At 45.5% G+C, this 25858-nt stretch overlaps 1 protein-coding gene across 2 annotated transcripts in view; it reads left to right on the top strand.

Moving 5' to 3' along the window:
* EIPR1 (EARP complex and GARP complex interacting protein 1) overlaps positions 1-17461 on the top strand; it is a 184475-nt gene extending 167014 nt beyond the window's left edge. For both annotated transcript variants that reach the window (XM_049784868.1, XM_049784869.1), the window contains 4 exons: positions 10574-10710; positions 13641-13808; positions 15006-15173; positions 16910-17461. In XM_049784868.1, coding sequence (XP_049640825.1) covers positions 10574-10710; positions 13641-13808; positions 15006-15173; positions 16910-17084 — 648 coding nt within the window. In that variant the 3' untranslated portion in view covers positions 17085-17461. The remainder of the gene's footprint in view (positions 1-10573; positions 10711-13640; positions 13809-15005; positions 15174-16909) is intronic.
* The last annotated feature ends 8397 nt before the right edge of the window (positions 17462-25858 follow it).

Below are 25858 nucleotides of genomic sequence, written 5' to 3'. Positions count from 1 at the left end.
TTTATAGAGAAAACATCTATGGATTGATGTATACTTTTTTATATTTGATTGCTTAAAAGACATTTTTTAAATGTGGTTTTTATATGAGGCTATGATTTTATTTCTTTTGTTTATGTCAAAACAACAACTTTAGAGAGGAAAATCAGGAAATTTAGAATGATTATAACATCACATCATAAGGTGTGTGTACTGGGGGTCAGGAATAAGGTTGGGGGTGGCACGAGTTGAAGGGATTTGAGAACATAGTCTGGTGGGCGGATTTCTTCAGTGATGGTCTCATTTTATATGTATTTGTTCCTATAATGCTTACTTAGCTCTTTTCCTTCAAGGTAACATGCAATATTAATAAATCCACTGAAAGGATGATATGGCATGAATAGTGATTTATCATTATCAATATGTGGCACAGAAGCCAGACTGCTAGAAATGTGCAGTATTCTGTTAAAGTTTCCAAACTGCATGATAAGGAGAGAGTCTCCTGGCCCTCAATGTGATAATAAGAGTTACCTGTTTTCTAGCAAAGCAACCATATTTCAGGAGGGGAATCAGTTTCCATGAAAAATCTAATCATAACAATGTGAATGAGTGAGGGAAGTGGAAAGCCTGTCTAGAGTACAGGTGGGGAGGTGTGGGGGAGGAGGGAGATTTGGGACATTGGTGGTGGGAATGTTGTACCGGTGAAGGGGGGGTGATCTTTATATGACTGAAACCCAACTACAATCATATTTGTAATTCAAGGTGTTTAAACATATTAATAAAAAAGTTAGACCAGATCTTTGTCATGTAGTAGAAAGCACCCAAGTAGATTTCACCCAAGCTTTTAAAATAAAAGCAGGAAACTTCATGTCCTCTCAGGCATTTTTCTGTAGGTTCCCTGCAGGTTCAGGGGCAATGTCATCAGAGATTTCTGGTCCCTTTCTAGTCCCCTTCCTCCACATTACTCCAGTAGGTATTCCTGCCAGCTTAGAACAGAGAGCAAGCAAGACTCTCTGATACAGTGCCAATACCTGCTCCAGTTTGGGAAGATACTTTGGATGGAGCAAGCAAGCGCTTTCCTCCTGAATCGCCAAGATGCTGAATGGAGCCACCTGAGTACTTATCCTATCTGTGTAGGAGGGAGAACGTCCAGAAGAAAAAAACTCTCTAACCCTGTGCATTAGGATTCCGTGGACTCTCATTTGCCCCAACTTGGCAATCCCCTCCTCTAATCAAGCTGTGCACACATCTTCAGACACCCGAAGTCATCGCAAAATGATTTTATGGTAGGGTGATTAATCTGTAACTTATTTTCTGCAGAGACCAATTTAGTTCCTCTCCCCCTTTTTTATCTTCTGTCAGCAGTTCTGTCAATATCACTTTGTGACCCTCCACCGTAGTATTTAATACCGAAACCTTCCTATCGATTCCAGCCATCTTCACACCCAGCTTCTCAATTTTTTCTTTTTATTGTTTGAGGATATTGCCTTCTGTGGTGAATCTAATCTTATGCTCACTGCATCATTACCTTTTGCAATTAAATTGGAGGTTCTTTGCCATTTATAATCATTAGCAGAACTCAGGGGAGTGGAATGGGGGGTTCTGTGGGGTCCAGACCCCGGTGAAGGCTGAGGGGTGCCTCCCTGTTTCGATCTGGACTCATTCATCTCTAGTCCTAGAGGCTTCACTGGCTGTAGAAATAAATCTCGCTTCCATCAAGGGGCGGGCGGCAACAGAGCAGAGGGAGGAAAGGTTGCCGTGGGAATCAGCTGCCGGCTTCCTTCTGTCTGTGCGTCAATGTGGGAGCTCCTGGAAGATGAATCCTGAGTGTCAGGGCCTGGAGGCATTTGCATACAGGAACACCTCTTTGAAAGAAGAGACTCTGCTTCAAGGACACAGAATTATATTAGAATTGTTCTACTCAGAGCTTTAAGATGTTGCATGGGAGGATCAAATGCATGTAAGCAGGGGAGGAGCTAATCACGGCAGGAAGATATATGCAGCCAACATTATGTCCATTGTGCTAGGAAAGAAGAAACATGCTCTTGCTGTTTGGGGACAGAGGCTAGGCAGGACTGAGCTCCCCGTGGGGCTGGCAGGATCTGTAGGATCTGGAGCTCCTTGCCCTTGCCTCTCTTGTGCAGGTCATTTGTCACTTCCCACTCAGGGATGCTGTGATCCACCTCGCACTCATTTTTCTTGTTCTCCAGAGTTGACACAGGGTAGAGCCGGAGGCTCGTTCAGTAATTCAGGCTCCTGAGTTAAAGCATAGAACTTTTAAACACATAATCTGATGGTGCTGACCCAGAGTTCTAGTAGTATGGTGACTGTAGGGAAGCTCAGAGGAACACTATTCCTTTGTCTGGGGTCTCTGTAACCTCTGTGGTGACAGGGCTCAGGATACAGACCTGACTTTTGGTGCCCCTTGCGCTGGATGATTCTGAGAAGATGGACATGATGGAAGTGGTCTCTTCAGCTTCTGTGCATGTCCCTAGGTGAGGGATGTTCCTTCTCTCCTCAAAAGCTCTAGGAATGTTTTCTGATACTGTCTTTTATTCATTCACTTGTCCTGTCTTCTTCCTAGCAGGGTTTTCTACAGAGCAATGGTTGCTTATTTATCTTTGAATAAGCTATATTTTAGAGCATTTCTTGTGTTAACAGGAGAATTGATCAGATGCAGGTGAAGGTGCCCCAACATACCTATGCAGGCATCCTCACTATCAATACCTCTTCACCAGAGTAGGCATTTGGGAGATTTAGAGAATGAATGATACAAGAACAAGAGCAAGGGTGAGATAAAGAGAAAGAGAGTGACAGTGAGAGAGAACTAAAGCAAAAATGATTGAGAGGAAGTGAGTGAAAGAATGAGTGAATATGAGAAGAGCAGACATGAGAAAGCATGAGAGATCGAGTGAACACAAGCAGCAAAAGTGAGAGTCAAGAGAGTAGATGAGAGCAAGAACAAGATTGAGAAAGAACGAGAGACATAAGTGCAAGAGTCAGCAAGAACTAGAGAGTGAGAGAGCAAATAAGAGAGAATGAGAGGGAAAGGGAGCAAGTGAAAGTGTGAGAGTCCCAGGAGGAGTGAGAGAGCCAGAGGAGTGTCAGTGAACAAAAGAGAGAATGTGACAGAGTGAGGGGGAGAAAGAATCATCAGGAAATAATAAGAGATCAGGAGTGGAGAGCAAGAGGAAGTGAGAAGGGCTGGAGCAATAGCGCAGTGATAGGGCGTTTGCCTTCACGCAGCTGGCCCAGGACAGACCCAACGTCCCATATGGTCCCCCAAACCAGGAGCGATTTCTGAGCACATAGCCAGGAGGAACCCCTGAGTGTCACCAGGTGTGGCCCAAAAACAAATAAAAGAGGAAGTGAGAATGTGTGAGAGGGAGGATGCTATAGAATAAGAGAATGAGAGCGAGAGAAGAGAATGGCAGAGAAAGCAAGAGAGAATGGAGAATGAGAATGTGAGACAGAAGTAGGGAGCCAAAGGGCAAAAGTGAAAGAATAGGAGAGCGGGGCTGGGAAGGTGGCGCTACAGGTTAGGTGTCTGCCTTGCAAGCGGATGGACTGCGGTTCGATCCCCCGGTGTCCCATATGGTCCCCCAAGCCAGGGGTGATTTCTGAGCGCATAGCCAGGAGTAACCCCTGAGCGTCAAACGGGTGTGGCCCAAAAACCAAAAAAAAAAAAAAAAAAAAAGAATAGGAGAGCAAGAGTGAATGAGCCTCATCTCTGCACCCATGAAATAACTATTCTCCTTCAAAGAATCAACAGAAACCAAAGAGGATAACTTATAGTTATCCTTATAGTTATATCCTTATAACTTATATCCTTATAGTTCACTTAAATCTATTCTTATTAAAATAGCATGCTTTTGAAATAAATAGAAAATGGACAAAAAGCTGACCTCAAATTTCCTCACCAGTGTTGATTCCAAATGCCCATGTGCCTTTGTGAAAATAGAAAGACTGGTTTTCCAGCAGCCAACTTTGTAGATCCTGAACTGTCTGTTCCCAGTCAGCATCCTTATAGAGTATGGGAGCCTGCAGGTCACAGGACCAGTGGGTCTGCTGTAAGTCATACTCAGTCACCAAGAGGCTGGCCCACTACTATGACCCTAGCCATTATGAAGTCACACATTTCTTGACCTTCCTTCCAGGCCTCCCATCCCCCCATCTCTAGCCTGGAAACAGAAGCCTCAGTGGCAAGAGCTGCTGTTGTGAGCACAGGCCAACATAGATCTTTCTTCTCTTCCTCCCTATTTTTTTTTCTGACAGCAGTTCCAGGGCCTCATAGGGGCTACCTGCAGCAGACCAGAGCTGTGAGTGCTGTGAGGGCTCCCTAGGGGGCTCACTGAATCATCATAACTCTTGGGCTGGCTTCTTTATTGTCTTCATCTTGCAAGTGAGTTAGAGGGAAAGTAGATTTGCACAGAAGATTCTTGTAAGAAATTTGAAGGCCTCTCTAGGAAGCAGTCAGGATTCCATTACAGGAGTTCATGGTCAAAGTAAGGGTTCCCAGCTTGGGAGAGCTTAGCATTGTTCCCAGTTTCATAAGAGATCCCTTTGTTGATGTCATGTCAGAGGAGAGCTTTGGTTACATGATATAAGAAATGACCTAAAGAGAGGAGACTTCATTATACAATGTAAAAAATACAGAAACAAAGAAACTCCCGGGTTGCTTAATTCTGTTTCAACAGTTGTGCATGTTTCTATTATACCATATCTACATGACTGTGGGATTATGGGATTTGTCTGTTTCTACCTCAATCAGTTATGCTGTTACTCATTGGATGGAATTATTTTTGAATGTAGCACCTTGGATAGGTGTGGAAACCAGATGGTCCCACCTTCCAGGTGTGAAGTTTTCCCTTAGATAAAAGCCTGGGTTGGAAAGGAATAAGGCTCTTTCCCTTTTATTTTCCAGAGCTCCTGGAAATGGCTTGGAACCACGCCTACTGATAGGAGCAAAGTGTAATGTGGAGAACTCTTCCAAAACCTTTTCTGTTTACATGCATTTGTGTGTGTGAATTATTTTTCAGACTACCACCTGACTATCTTCCCTCATGACTTTGGTTCGAGCCATCACGTCCAGATTCCCTCAGCATCAAAAAAAGAATAAGCTGATTTCCTCCCCTGAAACTTTTTTTTTTGTAAGAAAAGCCTTTCCTTAAAGGTTCCTGCTTCACCTTGTCTGATAGAACCACTGCCCCTGCTTCAGCTAGTCATTGGAAAGGAAAATGTGTTCATTATACTTGGCTTTGAACAGACTCAGCCCCACGGGTGGAAGAAGGATGTGTAGAGTTTGTCAGGTAGAAGGGGATTCGTGGTGGTATTCATAGCTCCTGCATAAATAGTTACTCCTGCCTGGTGATTTGGGGGTTTAGGTATGCAGGCTGACACCTGTAAGAGATGATTTTATCTCTTACGTTCTTAAAGCCCCAGCCCTGTTAATATTCCACCTTATTTTATTCTTTCCAAGGTGAGAAGGTTGCACTTACTCTGCTTTAGCAGATCCTCTGTTACCCATAGTGGTCCTCAGCACGTGTGAAGTCTATTTGAGTGCAGTGCTGTGTTCTTTAGTGGTATTTCTGCCACCAAACCTGGTCACCCTTGTGAGCCACAGGGGACTTGGTTGCAAGGAATGAAGCTTTTGTCTTCAGAAATCCATGGCCACTCTTCTGAATGTGCCCCTGTGAACTGCTAATGATGGTGCCAGTCAGTGTTTTGTTCATTAGAAGGTGCATTCTTTGTACCGGTAACCTCTCTTCAGAGGTTTGTGGGATGCCTTTCATTATTCCTTCTGGACTGGGAAGCCCTGAATATTTCTCTTTAATGCTGAAAAACAGATTATCGTGTGCATTGCACCCTCTGGAGTTCTTGCTGAGTTTTGTCTCCATGTCACCAGGAAACTAAAAAATGCGATTGATTAACCTTACAACTTACACTATGCTGGCTCCATCAAAAATTGATGGTGAAATCTTTTAGGTTTTCATTAAAATTTACCTCGCCTATTTCCAGACCTCTGGGTATAGAGTTTCCATTTGCTTCAGGAGTCTCCATTTGCACAAGAATTCTAATTCTGATGCATTAGAAGAAATAAAATGAAGGCACCATCACAGGAGAAGCTCCCTGAATTTGCACTACTAGCTGTGTGACCCTGGGAGTCCCTTTGCAATCTCTGGGTTTGATTGTCTTGTCTAAAGCAGAGGACTGGGCATGGCTGTTTCTCAGCTGCTGGCTCCTCCCAGAGACTCCTCATCCCTCCAGTAATGTTTTGAATCCATTATTTGGGAGGAGACATTGCTTAGCTTTGCTAATCTCACTTCTCCAAGGATCCCCTATGGAAATAGAAGAAGATGCAGCAGCAGAGAAATTTGGTAGCAGTTGTGTGGAGCACTCAGCCTGAATTCGTTGGCTCATAGCTTTTCCTTGCTGGGGTTGCCTGAATGGTGTTTCCCCACTCCAGGCTCCTGGGGGATTTGTTTGTCTAATTTTCTGTACTTAGCACCTTCTAAAAATTGGTCTTATGCAGTTGTCTTTCTAAGGAATTTGATGATAAGTAAATTTTTATAATGGAAATTAGAGCACTCAGTGCTGATTAGCTACAAAATGCCAAATTTTAGGGCTGGAGCAATAACACAGCAGTAGGGCATTTGCCTTGTATGCAGCCAACCTGGGGCAGACCCAGATTCAATTCCCAGCATCCCATACGGTCCCCCGAGCCTGCTAGGAGTGATTTCTAAGCGCAGAGCCAGGAGTAACCCCTGAGCATTGCCAGGTGTGACCCAAAACAAAAAAGCAAAACAAAACAAAACAAAACCCAAAATAGCAAATTTTAAAACATTTTTGCTTATATATTTTTTAATTCTATAGTTTAGTTATCACCAGTGAGAGCTAGATCCTTAGAAAATCTGAATTTCACTTAGGAAAATTTTGGTGGGGTTGGGGGGGGGCAAGGGCTCATTCTTTTTCTTACATGGGAGATACTGCAAAGCATTTTTTTTAACTCATGTTCTATGTGGAGGTAAAAACATTGAAATCAAGTGCAAGTTGGAAAAATTATAGTGAAACTTGCTCACCTTGCATCTCTGATAATGAATATTTGAGAATGATCTTTAGGGGCTTTTTTGTTGTTGTTCTTTTTGGGTTTTGGTTTTTGGGCCACACTCGTGACACTCAGGGATTACTCCTGGTGGCTATGTGCTCAGAAATCGCTCCTGACTTGGGGGACGATATGGGATGCAGGGGGATTGAACTGCAGTCTGTCCTAGGTTAGCTTGTATAAGGCAAATGCTCCAGCCCGTATGATCTTTAGTTTTGAAGAGAATGTTGCTATTGTTGGCTCAATCTGTTCCATTATTGCTGCTAGAAAGATCTATTTGGACCTTCTCCCAAACTGGCTCATGCTGAGCATTTTTGTTTTCAAGTTTAGGTCCCGGGACAGAGACTTTTCCAAATCTTCTTCCTGCCATGACTACCAGATAGTAGCTAGGAGTGCTGTTCAGTTCTCTATCATAGTCTCCCCGATTTCAACACCTTCTCCCTTCTACCCATCTGTTCAGATCCTTTGTGTTGATTCTGGCTACATCTACTATGAGCTAACTAAAATAAACTAGCACTCTTGGGTCTAGGCAAAAATTCTTCTGCTTTGGAGAAAAGGTAAGAAAAGGGAGTTGTGAAGTGTGATGCATGAAAACAAGGGCAGGAGTGCTGCTCACCTTGTCCATCAGGCACACCATTCTCTGTTATTATTCTGTTTCCACTTCCCCTGTGTTTATGGCCCTCCAAGCTCTTTGTATACTCTGGTCTCACAGAATCCTGGTTGACCCATCCTTGTAAGCACTGACCCAGATGAACCATCAGTCTAAGCATCTCTGGTGACTGACTATTCAGGGGGTGTTAGGCGCTATTGTCCCTCCAGTGTGACCAAGACGGAGGGAATTCTGGGATTCGTGTGTGCATATTTCTCCTGTCATTGCATAGACACCCTAGAATTCTTGAGCCTATGTGCCTTTCTGTGGAGCTGACTTTGACCTGTTTTTTGCTCTTTAAGACCTCAGGCAACCTGCTTTGTGCGAATATTGGGGTCTGGGATAGTGTCAGGGTCATGGCTCCCTGGGCATCCTCCTTTCTGCCCTTATGTGGCTCTCTTCTGTGCTGCCCAATATGGACTACTTGTCTCCAACTCTTCCTTTTTTTTTTTTTTTTTTTTGGTTTTTGGGCCACACCCGGCCTTGCTCAGGGGTTACTCCTGGCTGTCTGCTCAGAAATAGCTCCTGGCAGGCACGGGGGACCATATGGGACACCGGGATTCGAACCAACCACCTTTAGTCCTGAATCAGCTGCTTGCAAGGCAAACACTGCTGTGCTATCTCTCCGGGCCCATCCAACTCTTTCTAATGTTCTGCATTGACCATGGCACAGTGCTGCTGCCCATGTTGACCCATGGTCTCCCTGGCTTGCAAGAACTGCCTGCAGAATCCTGAGCCAGGGTTCAGGGCCACAGTCAAGTATGGCCTCCCTGTGCCAGAGTTCAGCCAACTAAAGTTCTGCTGTTCTCCAGACATGCTTCTGTAGATGCATCTCTGCTTCTGCCCCCCAGTGTTCCCTGACACTTTGGGATTTCACTGTAGACCTACTGCAGATGTCTGCTTATCCTCAGGAACTCCCTGTCCTGCAGCAACTTGAATGTGTCTTCTGAGCCCCCCTCCACCACCACCACCCTCTGCAGCTCTGGGCCTTTCTCCCGTGTGTTCCAGTAATTCTTCCCTCGAGGCTGTTTTTAGTCACTGGTGTGCTTTGCTCAGTGTCCCCCACCAGAAGGAGCACAATAAATATTTCTTGCATGGGCCAGAAATAACTCTAACTTTACCAAGAGGATAATAAGGTGGAGTTGATATATAGAATGTCAGGGCGGCTCTTAAGCAGGGTGTTATAAAAAAGAAGCTCCAGCTTTTCTGAAGGCAACTTATAGGGTTGTGAGGGAGGCAAAGGGAAAGGTTAGGAAGTGTAGGCCAAGGATCTGGGGAAAATCCCTAGATGGACATCTCATAAGCCTGGGAAGGCACCTGGTTTGGGCTCAGCTTGGAGGTTTTGCGTGAGCTGGTTGTCTCTGCTGACCCCCAGTTCCAGTGCCCATCCTTGCTGACATACTCTGATTCCTTCTTCTGAGAATTCCCTGTGAGACGGGCCCTGATGGGTGATAGGGAGGGTTGTGGTTAGCCAGACTGCAGACATAATACGCTGAATCAGGAGGCAGAGAAATCGATTATTTTGGATAAAGATTTCCTGGGACAAGTTGAGTTGTGAAATTGAAGGGCTGCTGGCTAGTCTGTGCTGTTAGGCTCCCATTGGATGAGCTCTTACTGTGTTCTCACTAGAAGTCAAGCAGGTTCCCACAGAGATTTTATAAATCTGTCAGTGCTGTATTTCCTGTCAGTCTCTGTATAAAGGACATGGACTCTTTCCCCCTCAAGTTTCCAGTGGGATTATTTTGCCTGGATTGCCTGCTCCTTGGGGCTGTTCAGGCCCCTCTGGTATAAGGGTAGACACACTGTATCTCCATACTGTGCCTTCCAGCCCTTGAGGAAGTCAGAAGGAGGGGTGAAGTCAGCTTGCAGCCCTGGGAGGGTCACCTCCAAATTGCTCACTGCAGTGCTCCCATTGTCCTCCTTTAGGCCTATGCCTCAAGCTACATAATTCTTGGAGAAGTCTGAGAGGGAGGTTGGTGCAGTGGGACAGGGTTGGTGGTTGAAATACTGCAGTTAGGGTGTATAGTCCTTTCTTCCTGTTGATCAGAAGTGCCCAGCTTATTTGGCCTGCTGCCCCTTTTTCAGGAAAAAAATTATTCAGCAACCAGAAAGCATTTCCAAAACCCCTAATCCCTCACCAGGTAGTGGTATTACCACTTGGGGAGACTCTGCCTTCAAGATACACAGACCCCAAGCCAATGCTGTGGAACCATTGAGACTCTTTGGGGCAGGCAATAAGGTGTGTCTATTTGAGGGTGGGGGGTCAAACCTTCATGCTCACACTGGGAGCAACCCCTCCCCCATGTTTCAGCCCCAAGAGACAATCCTAGCTACCTGGGGCAGGAAGGATTCCTCTTCATTATCAATAAAGCTGAGACTTTATTGACCTCTTGATAAAAAGATATAGAGATATTCCAGAGGTGGCAGGGCTGCTGTGTGTCGAGAACAGGCCTGACAGGCAGTCTTTCTATTGTCAGGACTTGGTCTTGAGGATTGTTCTTGCTTGCCTCTCTCTGCGGGGGAAACCAGATGTGTGAGTTACTTCCTATTGTCACTTCAAGTTTCAGCAGATTATCTCTATTGCACACTGGCAAGTCCTGTTTAATAAAGGGTCTATTAATATGCGTTCTATTTTTTGCTGCACTTGGTTTGTTCTAATAAGGTTTGAACATTTCTTGCCTTTTAAGGGAAGAAAACAAAGACAGAGCTTCCTAATTATTTTCAATAATGATCTTCAGTAATGTGCTGTGAGGACAGGATAGCCTCTAAAGTTTTATGAGAAGAGTTCAAATTTGTTTCCTTTTTTCTCTTCTCTCCTTCCTTTGGAAACATGGTCAAATTCCCAGCTGGCAAGCTCAGCATCTTTGGAAGGGAAGGGACAGTTAAAGTTCACCTCGGGACGGTGGAGCCCGCATCACAACTGCACTCAGGTGGCCACAGCGAATGACACTGCCGTGAGAGGTTGGGACACACGCAGCATGAGGTGAGTGACGGGTGCCTGGAGCCCCTCCTTTCCTGGCCACCTATCCACCCTGCAGATTACAGTTCAGCTTCAGTGTTCACCTTATGTTGGTGTCGTAGGATATTAAGACTCTTGTCCTGTTTCTCCATCCCATCTTGACCTTGCTGTGCGTGGCAATAGAATGCTCTTTCTCACTTGCATGTTTACTGTTCCACGTGCACAGCTCTTCAGTGGTTGGGGTTTAGGTTGAAAGTTAAGCCTGAATGTCCATGACACCTCAGGAATGAGACAGGTGATCGCCGAGGCTTGGCCTTCGTGGTGAGTCCTGGGTGGCAGGTGCAGTCAGTCCCTGGTTAAGTTCTTGGAGTTATGTGTGACCATTTCTGTGCCTTCCAGATACATGCCTATCGGGTAATCATAGTTTGTCATTTAAGTCATTATACGCAACAGCCAGCAGTTCTAATGGAACAAATAAGAGCAATTTTTCCGTTCCAGGTGTGGTTTTGATAGGCAAAGGAGTGATGGTGTGCACATCTGTTACCATGGCAACGGGAGCCTGTGCAAGCTTTTTTAAGATACAGTTTATCCCCTCAGCACACCATAATTTATCACTAAGCTGCAAAGATGGATGTCGTTGAAATAACTTGGGTTGCCTTTGAGGATGGGGGCGCAACTTTAAATTGAGTTTCTTGGCCCCTCTAAAAACGCAGGGGATGATAAATAATCAATTTCTACTACCTCAGCATGCATGTGTCTGTACAAAGAATTTGTTCAGTTTCATAATCAGAAATTGGGGCTAGAGATATAGTACAGGGGTTAAGGTAATTGCCTTGCATGAGGCCAGTCCCAGTTTATTCCTCACCACCATATGAACCTTCCAGCATCACTGGGTTTGGCCTGACAGGGCCCTCTGGGCCTCTGGAGCATTGCTTAAGAGGTCCCAAAAACAAACAGAAGATTAGAATCTTAAATCCTCTTCATTGTTCTTTAAAAGTTGTACAGAAGATTTTAGTCTGAAAAGGCAGAAGAAGCTCAATAAATGGCTCTATATACCCAAAATAACTATAACAGGCAGGGCTTTGGGGGCAATCTACTGTTTGTGTAGGGTAGTGAGCAGCAAATAGGAGCCCTTGCTTGTCTCAGTGACTCTCCTTGACCTTTGCAGACTCAGTATGCAATGGATGTAAATGTAGCCTGTAAATGCCTCTCCTTAAATGTGTTGTAATTTATGTTAAAATTACTACTGGCAAGTGTTATTTCTAATTATTTATTTATTTATTTATTTATTTATTTATTTATTTTTGGTTTTGGACCACACCCGGCAGTGCTCAGGGGTTACTCCTGGCTGTCTGCTCAGAAATAGCTCCTGGCAGGCACGGGATGAGACAACGGGATTCGAACCAACCACCTTGGGTCCTGGGTCGGCTGCTTATGGGAGGGAGATCTGGGAAATTGGTGGTGGGAAACTTGCACTGGTGAAGGGGGTTGTTCTTTACATGACTATAATTATACAACTACAATCATATTTGTAATCACGGTGTTTAAAGATAATTTAACAATAAAAAAAAAAAGAAAAAAAATTTACTGTTGGGAGAGCAAGTAGCAACCCCTCAGAGAATGCTCTTTTTCTACCCACATCCTGAATACTAGGCCAGATCTTTTGTTTTGTTTTTACTTGGGAGTGGGGAGCTACACTCAGTAGTGCTTACTCCTGACTCTGCTTAGGAATCACTTCTGGCAATGGCTGGGGGACTATAAGAGGTACTGGGTATTGTACCCAGGTAGGCCACATGTAAGGCAAGGGCCCTACTCTGTCCCTGACCCCATATTTTCCCTACATTTGCTTGTATCAGTTTTGGAGTTTTCTTTTTAATGAGGATATATGAAAAATGTAAGTAGAAGACCCTGACCGGGATTGCGAAATGGTTATGGGCTCTAAAATCCAGCATGCAGGCAAGGGTGTGAAGGTGGAAGAGACTGGGTGTACCTTCCTCAGAGAAGACACAGGGATGTTACAGTGAACTGAAAGACTGTGATACAGAGTACACGTACTGTCTCTTTCTTCATGATCCCATGGAAGTTGTGAAGAGCAAAGAAATGGAATTTTATAGAAGAGATGAATTTACTCCCCAGGGAGGAAATAGACAGGAACAGACAGGAATGCCCTGCCTGGTCCCACAGAGCCTGAGCATAGCAGGTCTGCCCCAATGTGTGGTGTTTATGATGTCAGAAGGAATTCTGGGACAGATGAAATATTCTCATTTCCCACACTTGAGAGAGAAGCCTGGAATAGTGAGTCAGGATGTGTGTGGTGTATAAAGATGTACACACATTGTGCCTTGCATAAGTGCGTGTACAGTCACTTATGCATGTAAATTTATGCACATTCATGTACCATATATAACCACATGACTAATTTCATACTAGCCTCCTAATACCCTCCTGGTACCCTGAGCCAAACTCTCTTATATGGGAAGAGGAGTATTTTGCAATGGACTATAGCAAAGGCAACTCCTTTGTGGCCCTTCAAAGTGACAAGACAGCCATGAGCCCAGCTCTCACACATACCATTTCTTTTTTTTTTTTAATGGGGCTCCCAGCTTGTTCTTCCCTCCATCTTCCACCATGAACATCTCTGCTGCTTTCTGACCCACCCTTTTCTCTTTGTTTTGCTCACTGCATCTTTCAAAGATGGTCCACCCCATCACTTCTCTCTGCCAGTCACAATCCCCTCTGTCTCTCATTCTCAAGATGCCCACTCATTTTTGACAGTTCAAGCTGGGGCTGCTCCCTCAGCTTAGTAGATGGCTGCAGATGTGCCCTTGAGAGCCTTCTTCATGGTTGCTGTGGGAACTGTGTGGAGTGGGGGTCTGGGAAGCTGTGCCGGTGTAGACCCTGCTTCATGCCCTGTATGTTCTCTTGTTCCCCCTTTCCCCAACCCTCACCTCCAGCCAGATATACTGCATTGAGAATGCCCACGGACAACTGGTGCGAGACCTTGACTTCAACCCCAACAAGCAGTACTACTTAGTCAGCTGTGGAGATGACTGCAAGGTGAAATTCTGGGACACTCGGAATGTCACTGAGCCCGTGAAGTCCCTGGAGGAACACTCCCACTGGTAGTGACTTCTTATGCTGATTTGGGGTGGGAGGAAATGGCATGATTTATTTTGCTCATCCCCATTTTGGAAAGGCACAGACGAGCAGCTCTGAATTATTCAGTCAACTGGGTTTTCTTTTTCTTAAAGAAGCTCTCAGTCCCAATCTGAATGTGTGTGATTTGTAATACTTAGGAAAAGAAATAGAAGCATTTGTTTCCATTTCCTTCTGGAACAGTGCTGGTATAGTGTGCAAAAATATATGTGCACAGATGTTCACTGGGCACTGTCTGCAGTACAGGAAAGCTGGAAGTGGTCCAGGTACCCATGAGTAGGGGGTTGACGATGTCAATCAGTGACACTCCTGAGTAGGAATTGTGCTACTGTTGAGAATGAGGAGTCATTGGGTGTGCACAAAAGCGGAGGGAGGCACGAAGATCATTCATTCTTCCCAAGGCCATGTTTGGAAATTCACCACATGCCGGTACTGTTTGCTGAAGAAGTGAAGGAGCAGAGTTTTAGAACAGTCTTAGAATAGTACAAGTAGACCTTTAGTGCTTGTGTGCTTGTGTGTACATAGAGAGGAAACAGCGAAAAGAGCCAGCCAAACTGCTCTCAGCATTTGTCCCTCAGGCAAAGAGCTCATGTCACAGGGGTTTATTCTCTGTGGCCAGCAGTTCTGATAGCTCTGAATTAGTCGTCATAAGTAATACTGTTTCTGCAGCCAGAAAATTCTAGAAACTGAATGCTGGTGTATTGTTTAGATAGATTCTGAAGCATCCTGTTCCTCTTGTTCTGGCAGTTGGATCTGCTCTTCCTGGAGATCATGACTGCCTCTCATGGTGGGACAGTCCAGCTCACACAGGTCCTTGGAGCATGGATGATAAGGGCAGCTGGCCACTCCACTCGTTGCCCTTTCCCATCTGGATCCCATATTTTGACCTGGAATTCAGTTTTAACTGAACAGGTCATTTCCAATCAGCACTTTGCTGCTGGCAAGCTTTGCTTTTAGGATTTTTGAGAGCCTGTGTGGAATTTTGAGTAGTACATTTGTTCTAGCCTCTGCATGGTGGGCTTTTAGAGAATTGTCGAGAAGCCTAACACTTGACCGAGAGCAACCCAGTGTTCAGCTCTGTCATAAGGGATGGTGTATGAGTTGAGCCCCAAAGAGCCTACCACAGGTAGGCCTCAGTGCTAGAGTTCTCTCCATCTCCACAGGGTATGGAACGTCCGCTACAACCACTCTCACGACCAGCTTGTGCTCACGGGCAGCAGTGACAGCAGGGTCGTCCTCTCCAACATGGTGTCCATCTCCTCTGAGCCTTATGGCCATCTGGTCGATGATGATGACCTGAGTGACCAGGAGGAGAAGCGTCCAGAAGAGAAGTAAGAGCTCAGCTTGGCGCTTGGCAGTGCCAGTGGGCCTGCGGCCTCTTGAGGAGCCTTTTCTGGGCTAAGGGGGGCTTCAGATAAGACATTTGGATATGGAGTCAGTTAGGGTGTTCTTTCTCCCGTCATGGGCTAGAGCTGTGTAGCGCAGTGGTTGACTTTTATTCTGGGTGCTCCCTGCTCATTGGCGGAACTGGGGATTCCTCAGGGTCTACACCCAGGACTGGGCCTATAAGCTACGTTAGACTAAGATGCTGTTTGAAGTCTGGTGGATCTCAGGCTCTGTTTGATAGGGACACCAACTTAATGAAGTAATTTCAAAGCCTTGCTTGCACCATTGCCCCTTTTCTGATGCTAATTGCATCCACTTGGGTGCTCTCTTCCTGTCCGAGCTCCTGCCCAGTGATGTGTGGGCGCCAGTGTGTGTTGAGCATGGCTGAGGCGTCTCTCTGGTCGAGAAACATGGAGTGCCCCTAATGGCTATCAGCAATGGGTGTGCTAATGTAGATGCCTATAATCCTCCCATCCCCTACTTTGCCTTCACATATGGCAGCCGCTTCCTCTGCTATGAGGAAACATGAGTGAGTCACATCTCCTGAGGAAGGTGGTTCTGGCCTGAAACCGTCTGAGCCATCAGACTTTCTTTTCCCCTTCTGTTTTGAGATCTTTACACACACCCTTTGTTTCTGAATTCTTCCTCTGCCCACCTGAATTAGTCTAAAGTGACTTGATGAGAAGACATGTCTGTGTTTGGAGCCTTTTCCACAGAGATCCAGTTTGTCTGCCTCCTTGATTCAACTGCATGTCTATTCAGACATTGAGAAGCATAGTTGCAGGGTCTCAGTCCAGCATCTAACCATATAGCTGGCCTTGGCCTTCAGTGCTGGTCTGCCCAGGCATCATGACCACTTCTGTAGAAGAGCCAGCTGCCCCCTGCTGCACCAGGTGACTCTGGGCTGTCCTGTCCTGTGTGCAGGCACCACAGAAATATGTCAGGAAGGACAGAGAGGAAGTTTGTGACTATCAATGTCATGACCCCAATCATATGTCATGACCCCAATACTCTGTCCATGTGGCTTCCTGCTGACCTGTTTCCATGGTTTGTCCTCTTGCTCCAGTAAATCAGGAGAATAAGATATCCAAGGATTTTTTGCGTGATATTTATGACCAGGCAGCAGTGACCACTGATTCCTTGATAGGGTAAGACAGTTTTCATTTAGACTATCACTAAACCTATCTCAGTGCCAGTGGGAGGCTCAGGGTAGGTGGTGGGAGGCCCTTCCTTCAGTAAACCCAGCAACTCTTAAAGATAGCATCTTCTGGAGTAGAATTTTCAATGAAATGGGAAGAAATGTTCAGGTTACCAAAGGCTCCACTCTTTTCTTTTCTTTTTTATCTTTATTTAAACACCCTGATTACAAGCATGACTGTAGTTGGATTTTAATCACAAAAAGAACACCCCCCTTCACCAGTGCAACATTCCCACCACCAGTGCTCCCCATACCCTCCACCCACAAGGGTATTGTGGGTGTCAACCTAGGCAGGTGAAGTTGTGATTGTTGGAAAAGGTGAAGAACGAGTCAGAGGCTTTCCCTGATGCTCCCAGGAACCTCCATTGCCCCAGGACATGCTTGCTCCGTGCTCTTCTCTCATCCATAGCCCAGGAGATGAGACTCCCTGCCACAGGCCATCCTGGTGCCTTCGCACCGCTCATACGTATCTCTGCTTTGCAGGAGTCAAGAGCCACCACAGGACAGTGTCATTGCCACCTATGAGGAACATGAGGACAGCGTGTACGCCGTGGACTGGTCCTCCGCTGACCCCTGGCTGTTTGCATCCCTGAGTTACGATGGAAGACTTGTCATCAATAGGGTGCCCCGGGCACTCAAGTACCACATTTTGCTCTGACACTCCATGGTCAGCAGTGCGCTGCAGGCTATTATTTCATTTTTCAGATGGACCCCTCTCTGGGCAGCCAGGCGCTAACTTCCGACAGAGCTTTATAGCATCAAACAGGGCTCCTCCAGCCACACTACTCACACCTCAATAGGTTCCTCTCTCTGGAGATGGAGACACTGTCTTTCTGACCATGCCAGGAATGGATGCCGACTTCATGTAGATTGGGGCTGGCTTTAAAGACTCCTTTCTTCCTCTCCCTCTCTCTCTCTTTTTTTTTTAAGGATATTGGTAGTTTTACTTAATAAAGAACAACAAGCTTTTCTTTTCCCTGATGCAAACTCATATTCTTTCAAGATTGAAATAAAGAAATTTTCAAGGCCACACTACACAGGTTCTTTTTTTGGGGGGGCACACCTGGTGATGCTCAGGGGGTACTCCTTGCTATGTGCTCAGAAATCACTCTTGGCTTGGGGGGGCCATATGGATGCCGAGGGATCGATTCAGCCGCATGCAAGGCAAATGTCCTACCACTGTGTCACTACTCTGGCCCCACTGCACAGATTCTTGACTCATTCCTTTAGGAATTCATTTGCTTTTGGTAGCTTGTGGGGCCTTTTGTCTCCTGGGCCTGATTGACTGTCTAGGCTTGGAGTTGGATGAGACTCTGGGAGCCCTGACTGTGCTTGGGACTGAGTCATTCCTATCAGTATGGGTGCCCATGCCACATGCCATCCTGTGCAGTTCTACTCATGTTACTCAGCATAGAGCTACAGTTCACCTGGAAGTTACCCTTCCAAGTGACATGCCTCCTCTTGTTTGTTCTGTGCACAAACACACCATGAGTGTAGGACTTCAGTTCTGCACAGGGTAGACAGCTGTCTTGCTGTCTAACTCTTCCTTCTGCATCCTAATCTGTGATGAAGAGCTCTGTTATTCTTCACTAGGCTCTAAGGTTAAGTTCGTCTGTGGCAGCTCACAGGGTATATAGTATGTGAGGTGTATGTTATGTGAAGTATGATGTGTGAGGTATGTGAACTGTGAGATGGGAGGTTGTGTGTACTGTGTGTGAGGTATGTGAAATGTGCTTCAGGAACAGTCCATGTGGGTGAGATGTTCAGGAACACATGGTTCTCATGCAGAAGTGAGGTGCCAAGTTCTGAGCCTCAGAAGGCTGCTAGAGAAGAACAGAGGCCAATTCCTAACCTAAAGTCAAGAACTAGGAGGGTCCCCTGAAAGTCCTCCTGTGTGGTCCAAGGAAGTGGGGTCTCACAGGAGGAATCTACAAGGTGCTCTAGAGCAGTTTCTCAACTTTTTTCCGCTTCTGAGAAACACAGCATAGCAACACCTCAATCTGATTATGTAATTGATTTTGCGTTAATTTTTGGTCACCGCATATTTAGAAACATTTTACTGTTGCCAAATATTTCATGATCTGCCAGCATTCAGTTCACAACTCACAGTTTAAGAAGCTGGGCCTTGAGGGCTCATGTGGCTTACTGGGGGAACTGAGAGGAGCAGCCAGATGGGAATGTGAAGCAGTGTGGGTTCAGAGGAAGGAGGAAGCAGTAAATGGAACGATGGGGCAAGCCTCCCCTCTCTCCTGATCATGTTTGGAAGGACATGACCAGCAGAATGCTAGGCGAAAGGGACTTCTCTCAAGGAGGAGCCAGGTTCAAAGGCAATGGTGACATGGAGGAGGGAGGTGTGATCTCAGCCATGAAGAGAGCCCACTGCAGCATGGGTTCACTTGAAGCTCACAGGTTGCAAGATTCCAGATCTTTGATGCACAGCCAGTCACGACTGCTGATTGGAAACGTGTCACTCAGGATACATGATAGTTGTTTGTCAAAAAGACACTCTTGCAAGTAGAGGACCAGATTTTATCTTCCAACATCAAGGCTCCCTTTGCAAGGATCAGCTGAGAGTGGACTGGCCAGATGGTGTCATCTCTTCCTCCACACACATCTCTGGGGCTTCCCCTCCTTGCAATGTGTCAGCCAGAGGCAATTCAGTGACCTACATGTCTGTGAGCAGAAGGCAGAATGGTGATTATGCAAAGTGAATATTTCAGCATTGTCTCCCAGGTCTCTGAGCAAAGCCTGTGGGCATCCTTTAACAGACCTAGTCAGAGGGTGGGGCTGATAAGAGTGAGGAGCTCTAGGCAGGGCCTTGGCAAGTGCTGCTCCACAGAGTACATGTGCCTAGCATAGCAAGGCAGGTCTACAGTGTTGGCTTTTGTCCCTGGGAGTAAGGATGGACTTGAGAAGAAGATTCAGGCCATTCTACAAGCTCAGTGGAGCCTGATGTGCTTGAAGGGGTCTCTGTCCTATGCCTGACACCTAGTTAGGTTTTAAGAAGCAGGAAGTATGTTAGTAACCCTGGTGCCACTGCAACAAGATCTGGAGGAGCCTTTTCAGGGCATCTCATCACTCCCTGACCCTTTTGGGCATGTGCTGCCGAGGTGAGTGCCACTCAAATGTCCAGTACCGTGTGGCCTTCTTTCCTCTCCTATTATGCTCAGGAGTCAGGGGGCTTTCTCAAACACTCCCTTTCCTGAACACCCAACTTTACACATGAAGACTCATGGAAAGACCTATTGGGGCACAAAAAGGGCCACAACTCAACCATAGTCTGGACTTTTGAGAGACCTACAGCCACTTTGGAAAGCAATGTTGGAGGAGGCAATGTGACTGATTATACATTTGATCAGGGAGAAAGAGCCAAGAGATAGACATTTAAATTGCACATGGCCCACCTGGGTTTGACCCATAGCATCATATATGATCCCCTGAACCCACCAGAAGTAATTCCTGAGCTAGGAACAAGCCCTGAGCAAAGCTGAGTGTAGCCCCCAAAAAGTGCTATGTAGATATTAGTGACCATATAGGAATACCTATGAACCTATGTTCATGTAAAATATTAAAGACATTTTAACTGATCATAAACCATATAGGGCAAGGGAAGAGAAAATGTTACTAGAATTAGCAATGGTACAGAACTCCCATTCGTTTTTGAGTTCTCTGTTGGCAGGAGCGAAAAGAAAAAGAAGGTGAATAAACATAAAGATCTGTGACTCACAACTGCTCTAAGAATTTCAGTCTCAGAGGAACAACAACTGAGAAGAAACCTGGGGCAGAAGTGAGCAGATCATGGATATGCAGAGATGACACCTTTCTGCTGGAGCAAACATGGGCTGTCGTAAGTTTATAATGAGCTCCATAAGTAGTAGGCCCAAGGGGCATTTGTGCCTGAGAATGGCATGACTGAAACTATAGCACAGGAAGATGATTTCACCTCTAGTTTCCAAAAGAATCTTCTGTGTCTGTGTGTGTCTTCCTGGAATTTGGTTAACCACTCTCCTTGTAGCTTCTAAATTCCTAGGGAAGTTACTGTGGTACTTATTACTTTCTTTCATAGGACTTCATTTCCATCAGATCATTTTCTACTTGGGAAGCAAATGTTAATTCTATAGCTCTTGCTTCCACCAGAATTGTCATGAGGACCAAAACTTAAGTTCTGCATTTATTGCTACTCTTCAGCATACACTCATGGCGCTCAGAAGTTGTCCTGGATGAATGACGGATATATGATGGGTAGAAGTTGGACTGATGGATAAGTGACATGTGGGTGCTCATAAGTTGTACTGGATGGATTTATGATTGGAGGGTGGGTAGATAGATGGGTGGTAGATGGGTAGATGGTGGTGGATGAATGAATAGGTATTTGGATGGATAAATGAAAGGTAGATGGATAAATAGATGGATGGTGAGTGTATGGAGGTATGAGTGGGTGGATGGATGGGTGAATGTGCTCTAAGTATGAATTAATTTTATTCTCTTAATAATACTGTGAAGTAAGCTTTACAATTATCCAATTGATGTGAAAGTTACTGAGGCATCCAAAATGATACCCTTTGGCCCTCTTTCATAAATCTTAGAAATTCCTTAGCCAAAGTAAAATAAAAACCCTGACAAGAAATGGAGTAAATTTTAATTAAAATGTTTCAAAGCATAAATTTCTGTATTCTCTTACTCTTATCTGGGCCTGTTCATTTGTGCTTGGAGTATTCTGAAGTCCAAGGATTTTCCCATTGAAATGCAATTATATGATTTAGTGCAGTTGGTGGGAAATGTGGGCATTTGTCCCAGTGTGTCAGATCTTAAAATCCTAATAGCTATCATTGATTCTGTTAATCTTCACTTCTAAAGGCTGAAGCACTCCTTGTCTAAGACATTTCTAGGAGTTGGTTCTCGCTTTCTTTAGGTTTCATAAACTTTCTTTTTAAGGGAAATATCAATACCTACTACTCCAAAGCTGTTAGTTTTTCCCAAGATAAAACACTCTATGGATAGGTGGATGATTGAAACACTATCTTGGATAGAATTTGAGTGTTTGTGAAATGTATAAAATATGCAAACTTTTAATTATTTTAAAGCAGTGAGAGTCCATAGCAACACTGTTTAGAGAACAGAGTAAAATAGATACTTTTAAGGGCACCCCACACAAGTTTTTCGATGTTGTTTACTGCCACACCCCTTTGTGCTCTGGGCTCACTCCTGGTTCTGCTCAAGAGACCCTTCTAGCAGTGCCTGACATAACGGATGCTTTGCTTGGGATCAAACTAGTGTCTGCTGTATGCAAGACTTGTGTGTGAAAACCTTAAACTAGCTCTCTGGCTCTCCACACTACAGATGAATTCAGAAACTGTTTTGCAAATATAAAGCAGTGAAGAATATTTCTTTATAGAAATAAATTGTTTTATCTGTTCAACCATAATTTGACCTCTTTTGTCTTTTAATTTCTGTTTTGTTTTCTCTAAAGTGAGAGAGGTTCAAAAGCATACCAAAATTATGTGGGGATTAAGAGCTCCAGGCACTTGCCCTCCACACCAGCATCCCATGCAGTGAGGCCATTTTATGCTTGCTGGTATCAGGTAGTGATGATGAAACAGTGGCTGGTATGTGTTCATGAAGCTTGATTTCCACAGAGCTCTACTGAGGATGAAAACAAGACCAAAGAACACAGGACCCAGTCTCAAGTTATGATCCAATATTGCCTCAGACATATTGAACCAAAACTTGAGACTGCTCTGTGTTCAGTTGGTCAAACAAGTTCATCACATTTCTCTACTATGCCCCAGTCACCAACAGTACCTCTACTTCTCTGTCCTGATTCTGTGAGTATTCAGATTTTTGTGCTGCCTAAATCCATATCATGCTGCCCATGTTTTACTAGCCTTTCTTTGGAAATCCTTTCCCTCACTCTTAGCCTTTACTGCTTGTTCACTTCACTTCCACTCCAGGACTTCATTGACTTGCCACAGATCCAGTCCTATCTGCTACTTAGTTCCCTGTCTGCAAATTCAAGAAATCATCCCATTTCTGCTAGAGAAAGGAGAAATTCTGGGGTCTCCACCACCATGTCTACTAGGACCCACGCAGGCTCTTGATTCTTTTTTTTTTTTAACTTGATTGATTGATTGATTGGTTGGTTGGTTGATTGTTTTGGCAACACCCAGCTTTGCTCAGGGGTTACTTTACTACTGTGCTATCTCTCCAGGCCCAGGCTTTTTTTTGGGGGGGGGGGTTTGGTTTTTCGGGCCACACCCATTTGATGCTCAGGGGTTACTCCTGGCTAAGCGCTCAAAAATCGCCCCTGACTTGGGGGGACAATATGGGACGCTGAGGGATCGAACCTCGGTCCTTCCTTGGCTATCGCTTGCAAGGCAGACACCTTTCGCCGGCCCCATCCCAGGCTTTTGATTCATGAGCTGCTGGCACAGCGGGGCCTCAAACCACATTCTCTGTGATCTCTCTTTATGGCTGGTGCATCAGAGAACATGGTCCAGTTCCACTCCCACTTGATGCTTCATCCCTAATGCAAATTTGTTCTAATTTTCTTGGCTAGTGAACACTGTTTCTGAGTCCCTCACAGATTTGGACCTGGGGATACACGCCAGTTCGTGTACGGCATGAACGTATGGTGCACACAGCATGTGCTACATGCATGGCATTGTATGTACAGCACATGCCACACACACGGCATGTACGACACTGCAAGTTCTGCATGTTCAGCACGCAAAAGGTCCCTGACACACACCCAGTCCCTTAGCATGGATGCACATTGCCCTGCTCCCCACAATAAGGGGGTGTTAAAGCTGATTCAACACCCTTGCAATCATGCGGGTGCCGCATGGTGCTCTAAGGTGCAGAAAGGGAGAGCAGGCAGTCTCAGCTTCCCTAAGGGTAAAAGGAGATGTGGCCAGAAGATACCTTTCTCCTCTGCAAGGAGCAGCTACAGGAATAAGATTCTTCAGGAATTTTTAAGTACAACTGACTTATATAACTCGATTGTGTGGGGCTCACAATAGAGATTTGCCCTCTCCTGCCCTAATTCCAGACAGGGGAAGATATGAAACCAGAGTAAACCCAGTTCTTTCTGCTCCGGTCACCAGCGAGGACTCAGACATTCAAGTTGGTGCTGTGGGAGATCAGTTCCAATCTGGTTTCCCAGCATGGAAATTTTCAGGCACCTGCCATTTTCAGGAGGAATTTGGCAGGGTCATGGCTGCTTGGCTTCTGTGCAGCTACTAACAGAGTCTCTTTCTAGGAGCTCCTAATGAAGAAAACCACCAGTTATTGACAACTTCATTTTTTTTGGTTTAATTTTCAGGCTTTGGGGTACTCAGCAGTATTCAAAGATCACTCCTTGTAGTAGTCTGGACACGGTTTTCAGTACCTGGGATTGAAACAGGGTTGGCCACTTGCAAGACAAGTGCCTTAACCTTTGAACTACCTCTAGTGGAACCTCTTCACTCTGTCTCAGAAGCAAGCCCCATATTATTGGTGACAGTGATGAGCTTGGGTTATCCAAGCCTCTAGTTGGGATGATGAGTGTGTCCCCTGAAGATGCCCAGCATCATACCTGAGGTCTAGACAGGGTAAGGAAGACCATCCAGGCAGGAAGTAGTCTCAGAGCAAAGCCTAGGGGTATGGGGGCAAGGTCTGTGGTGTGGACTTTAGAGATGTGGTGTGTGTGTACGTGTGTGTGTGTGTGTGTGTGTGTACAGGTCAGAGAAACACAGTATGACCCTATGTATGGGAACATAGTGCGGAATGTCCCAACATGAGCATGTGGCTACACAAAGGTCGGGGCTCTATTGTACTGTCCCTTTGAGCTAACAAGAGATGGTTATTAGGGTACAGATGAAGCATAGGCTACAGGCCACAGGAAGGGAAGAAGTAGGAGGCTCTGCGGTAATTCCCTAGCAAGTATGGGTATGAATCCCAACTAAGGGGGCAAAGGGATGCCCTAGAAAGCCTATTTAGAGTACAGGTTGGGGGTAGAGGAGGGAGATTTGAGACTTTGGTGGTGGGAATGTTGCATAAGTGAAGGGGGTGTTCTTTACATGACTGGCACCTAAGGAAAATCATACTTGTAATCAAGGTGTTTAAATAAAGACATTAATAAAAGATTTTCTGTTTAATTTTTTGAAGAGCCAACTGAGGATAGATGAGAGCAGAGGACAGATGAGTCTTCCTCTGTGGCTTGTGGGTAATGGGGTTGAGGGTTCCTCACTAGGTGTCAGGCTCAGTGAGTCTGAGATGGTTGGGAAGCCCAAGGGAGGGTTTGGCCAAGTGACCTTTACTCTGAGCCATAGGAGTGGACAGGGAAAGACCTTCCAGGGGTTCCAGCCTGCTGAATGTATACAACAGCACGTATCTTTCCTGGCTCTCAAGGCTACAAGTATAGCAAGAAAGTAGTAGTCATTCTGGGGCTCCCCCTTCTCTGCTGGTTTGGGCATAGTTATCTTTTCACTGTGAGATGAACACACAGTGTTTATATGAACTGGATGTTCCAGTTCGTAGTGCCTAGGACACACCAACTTAAGCACCATGGTGTTAAGTAATAGTTGGTTCTGTATGCGGTTTCTCAGGGTCTGGAATTGGAGCAGGGAAGAACTGACTGTTCCTCAAAGCTGAATCTAACTAAGGGATATACAATTTTCCGGGCTGGGCTGACCTAGTGGAGCTGGGATCTTAGGAGGCTTTTTTCCTCTCTGGTCTAGTGCCAGGGCTGTGAGGTTGTGGGACAGGCACACAGTTACTTACAGGGAGGGCCTTTGTGTACCAGATGTCTTCCCTTCTTCCCCAAGATGCACCAGGCTTGGAGCTCTAGGAAAGAGCAGTCATGTCTTGGGAGCCAGGGCTCACTGTCATGCTCTGTTGACCTCAGCCTTGCAAAACTCCCCAGACTTAGGAGCACTGTGTTCATAGAGCAATGGCCTGTTGTTGTGGTTTTCTACAGGTGTTAAGTCAGGGCTGTGAGCATGTTTAGTTTTTGAAAGGTTCATAGACTTTTCTAAAGGCCATTCATTAAGTTTCCATCTTTTTGTTTTGTTTGGGTGCTATGACTGGTACTCAGATCTTTCTCCTGGTTTTCTGTATAAGAATCTCGCCTTGGGGGGCCGGAGAGATAGCGTGGAGGGAGAGCATTTATCTTGTTTTCAGAAGGACGGTGGTTCAAATCCCGGCATCCCATATGGTTCCCCAAGCCTGCCAGGGGCGATTTCTGAGCATAGAGTTAGGAATAACCCCTGAGCACTGCTGGATGTGATTCCAGAAAGAATCACTCCTGGTAGTGCACAGACTGTCGATTGAACTAGGGTTGACTGTGCAGGGCAAGGGCCTTTAACTCTGCCACTATCTCTCTAGTCAAAATTTGCAAAAGTTTAATGCAACCTTTTTCACAAAAAGTTGAGCACAAAGTAGAGTGCCATATAC

Source organism: Suncus etruscus, chromosome 12 (assembly GCF_024139225.1).
Source record: "Suncus etruscus isolate mSunEtr1 chromosome 12, mSunEtr1.pri.cur, whole genome shotgun sequence".
Classification (NCBI taxonomy): Eukaryota; Metazoa; Chordata; class Mammalia; order Eulipotyphla; family Soricidae; genus Suncus; species Suncus etruscus.
This window is presented reverse-complemented; position numbering and strand designations above follow the sequence as displayed.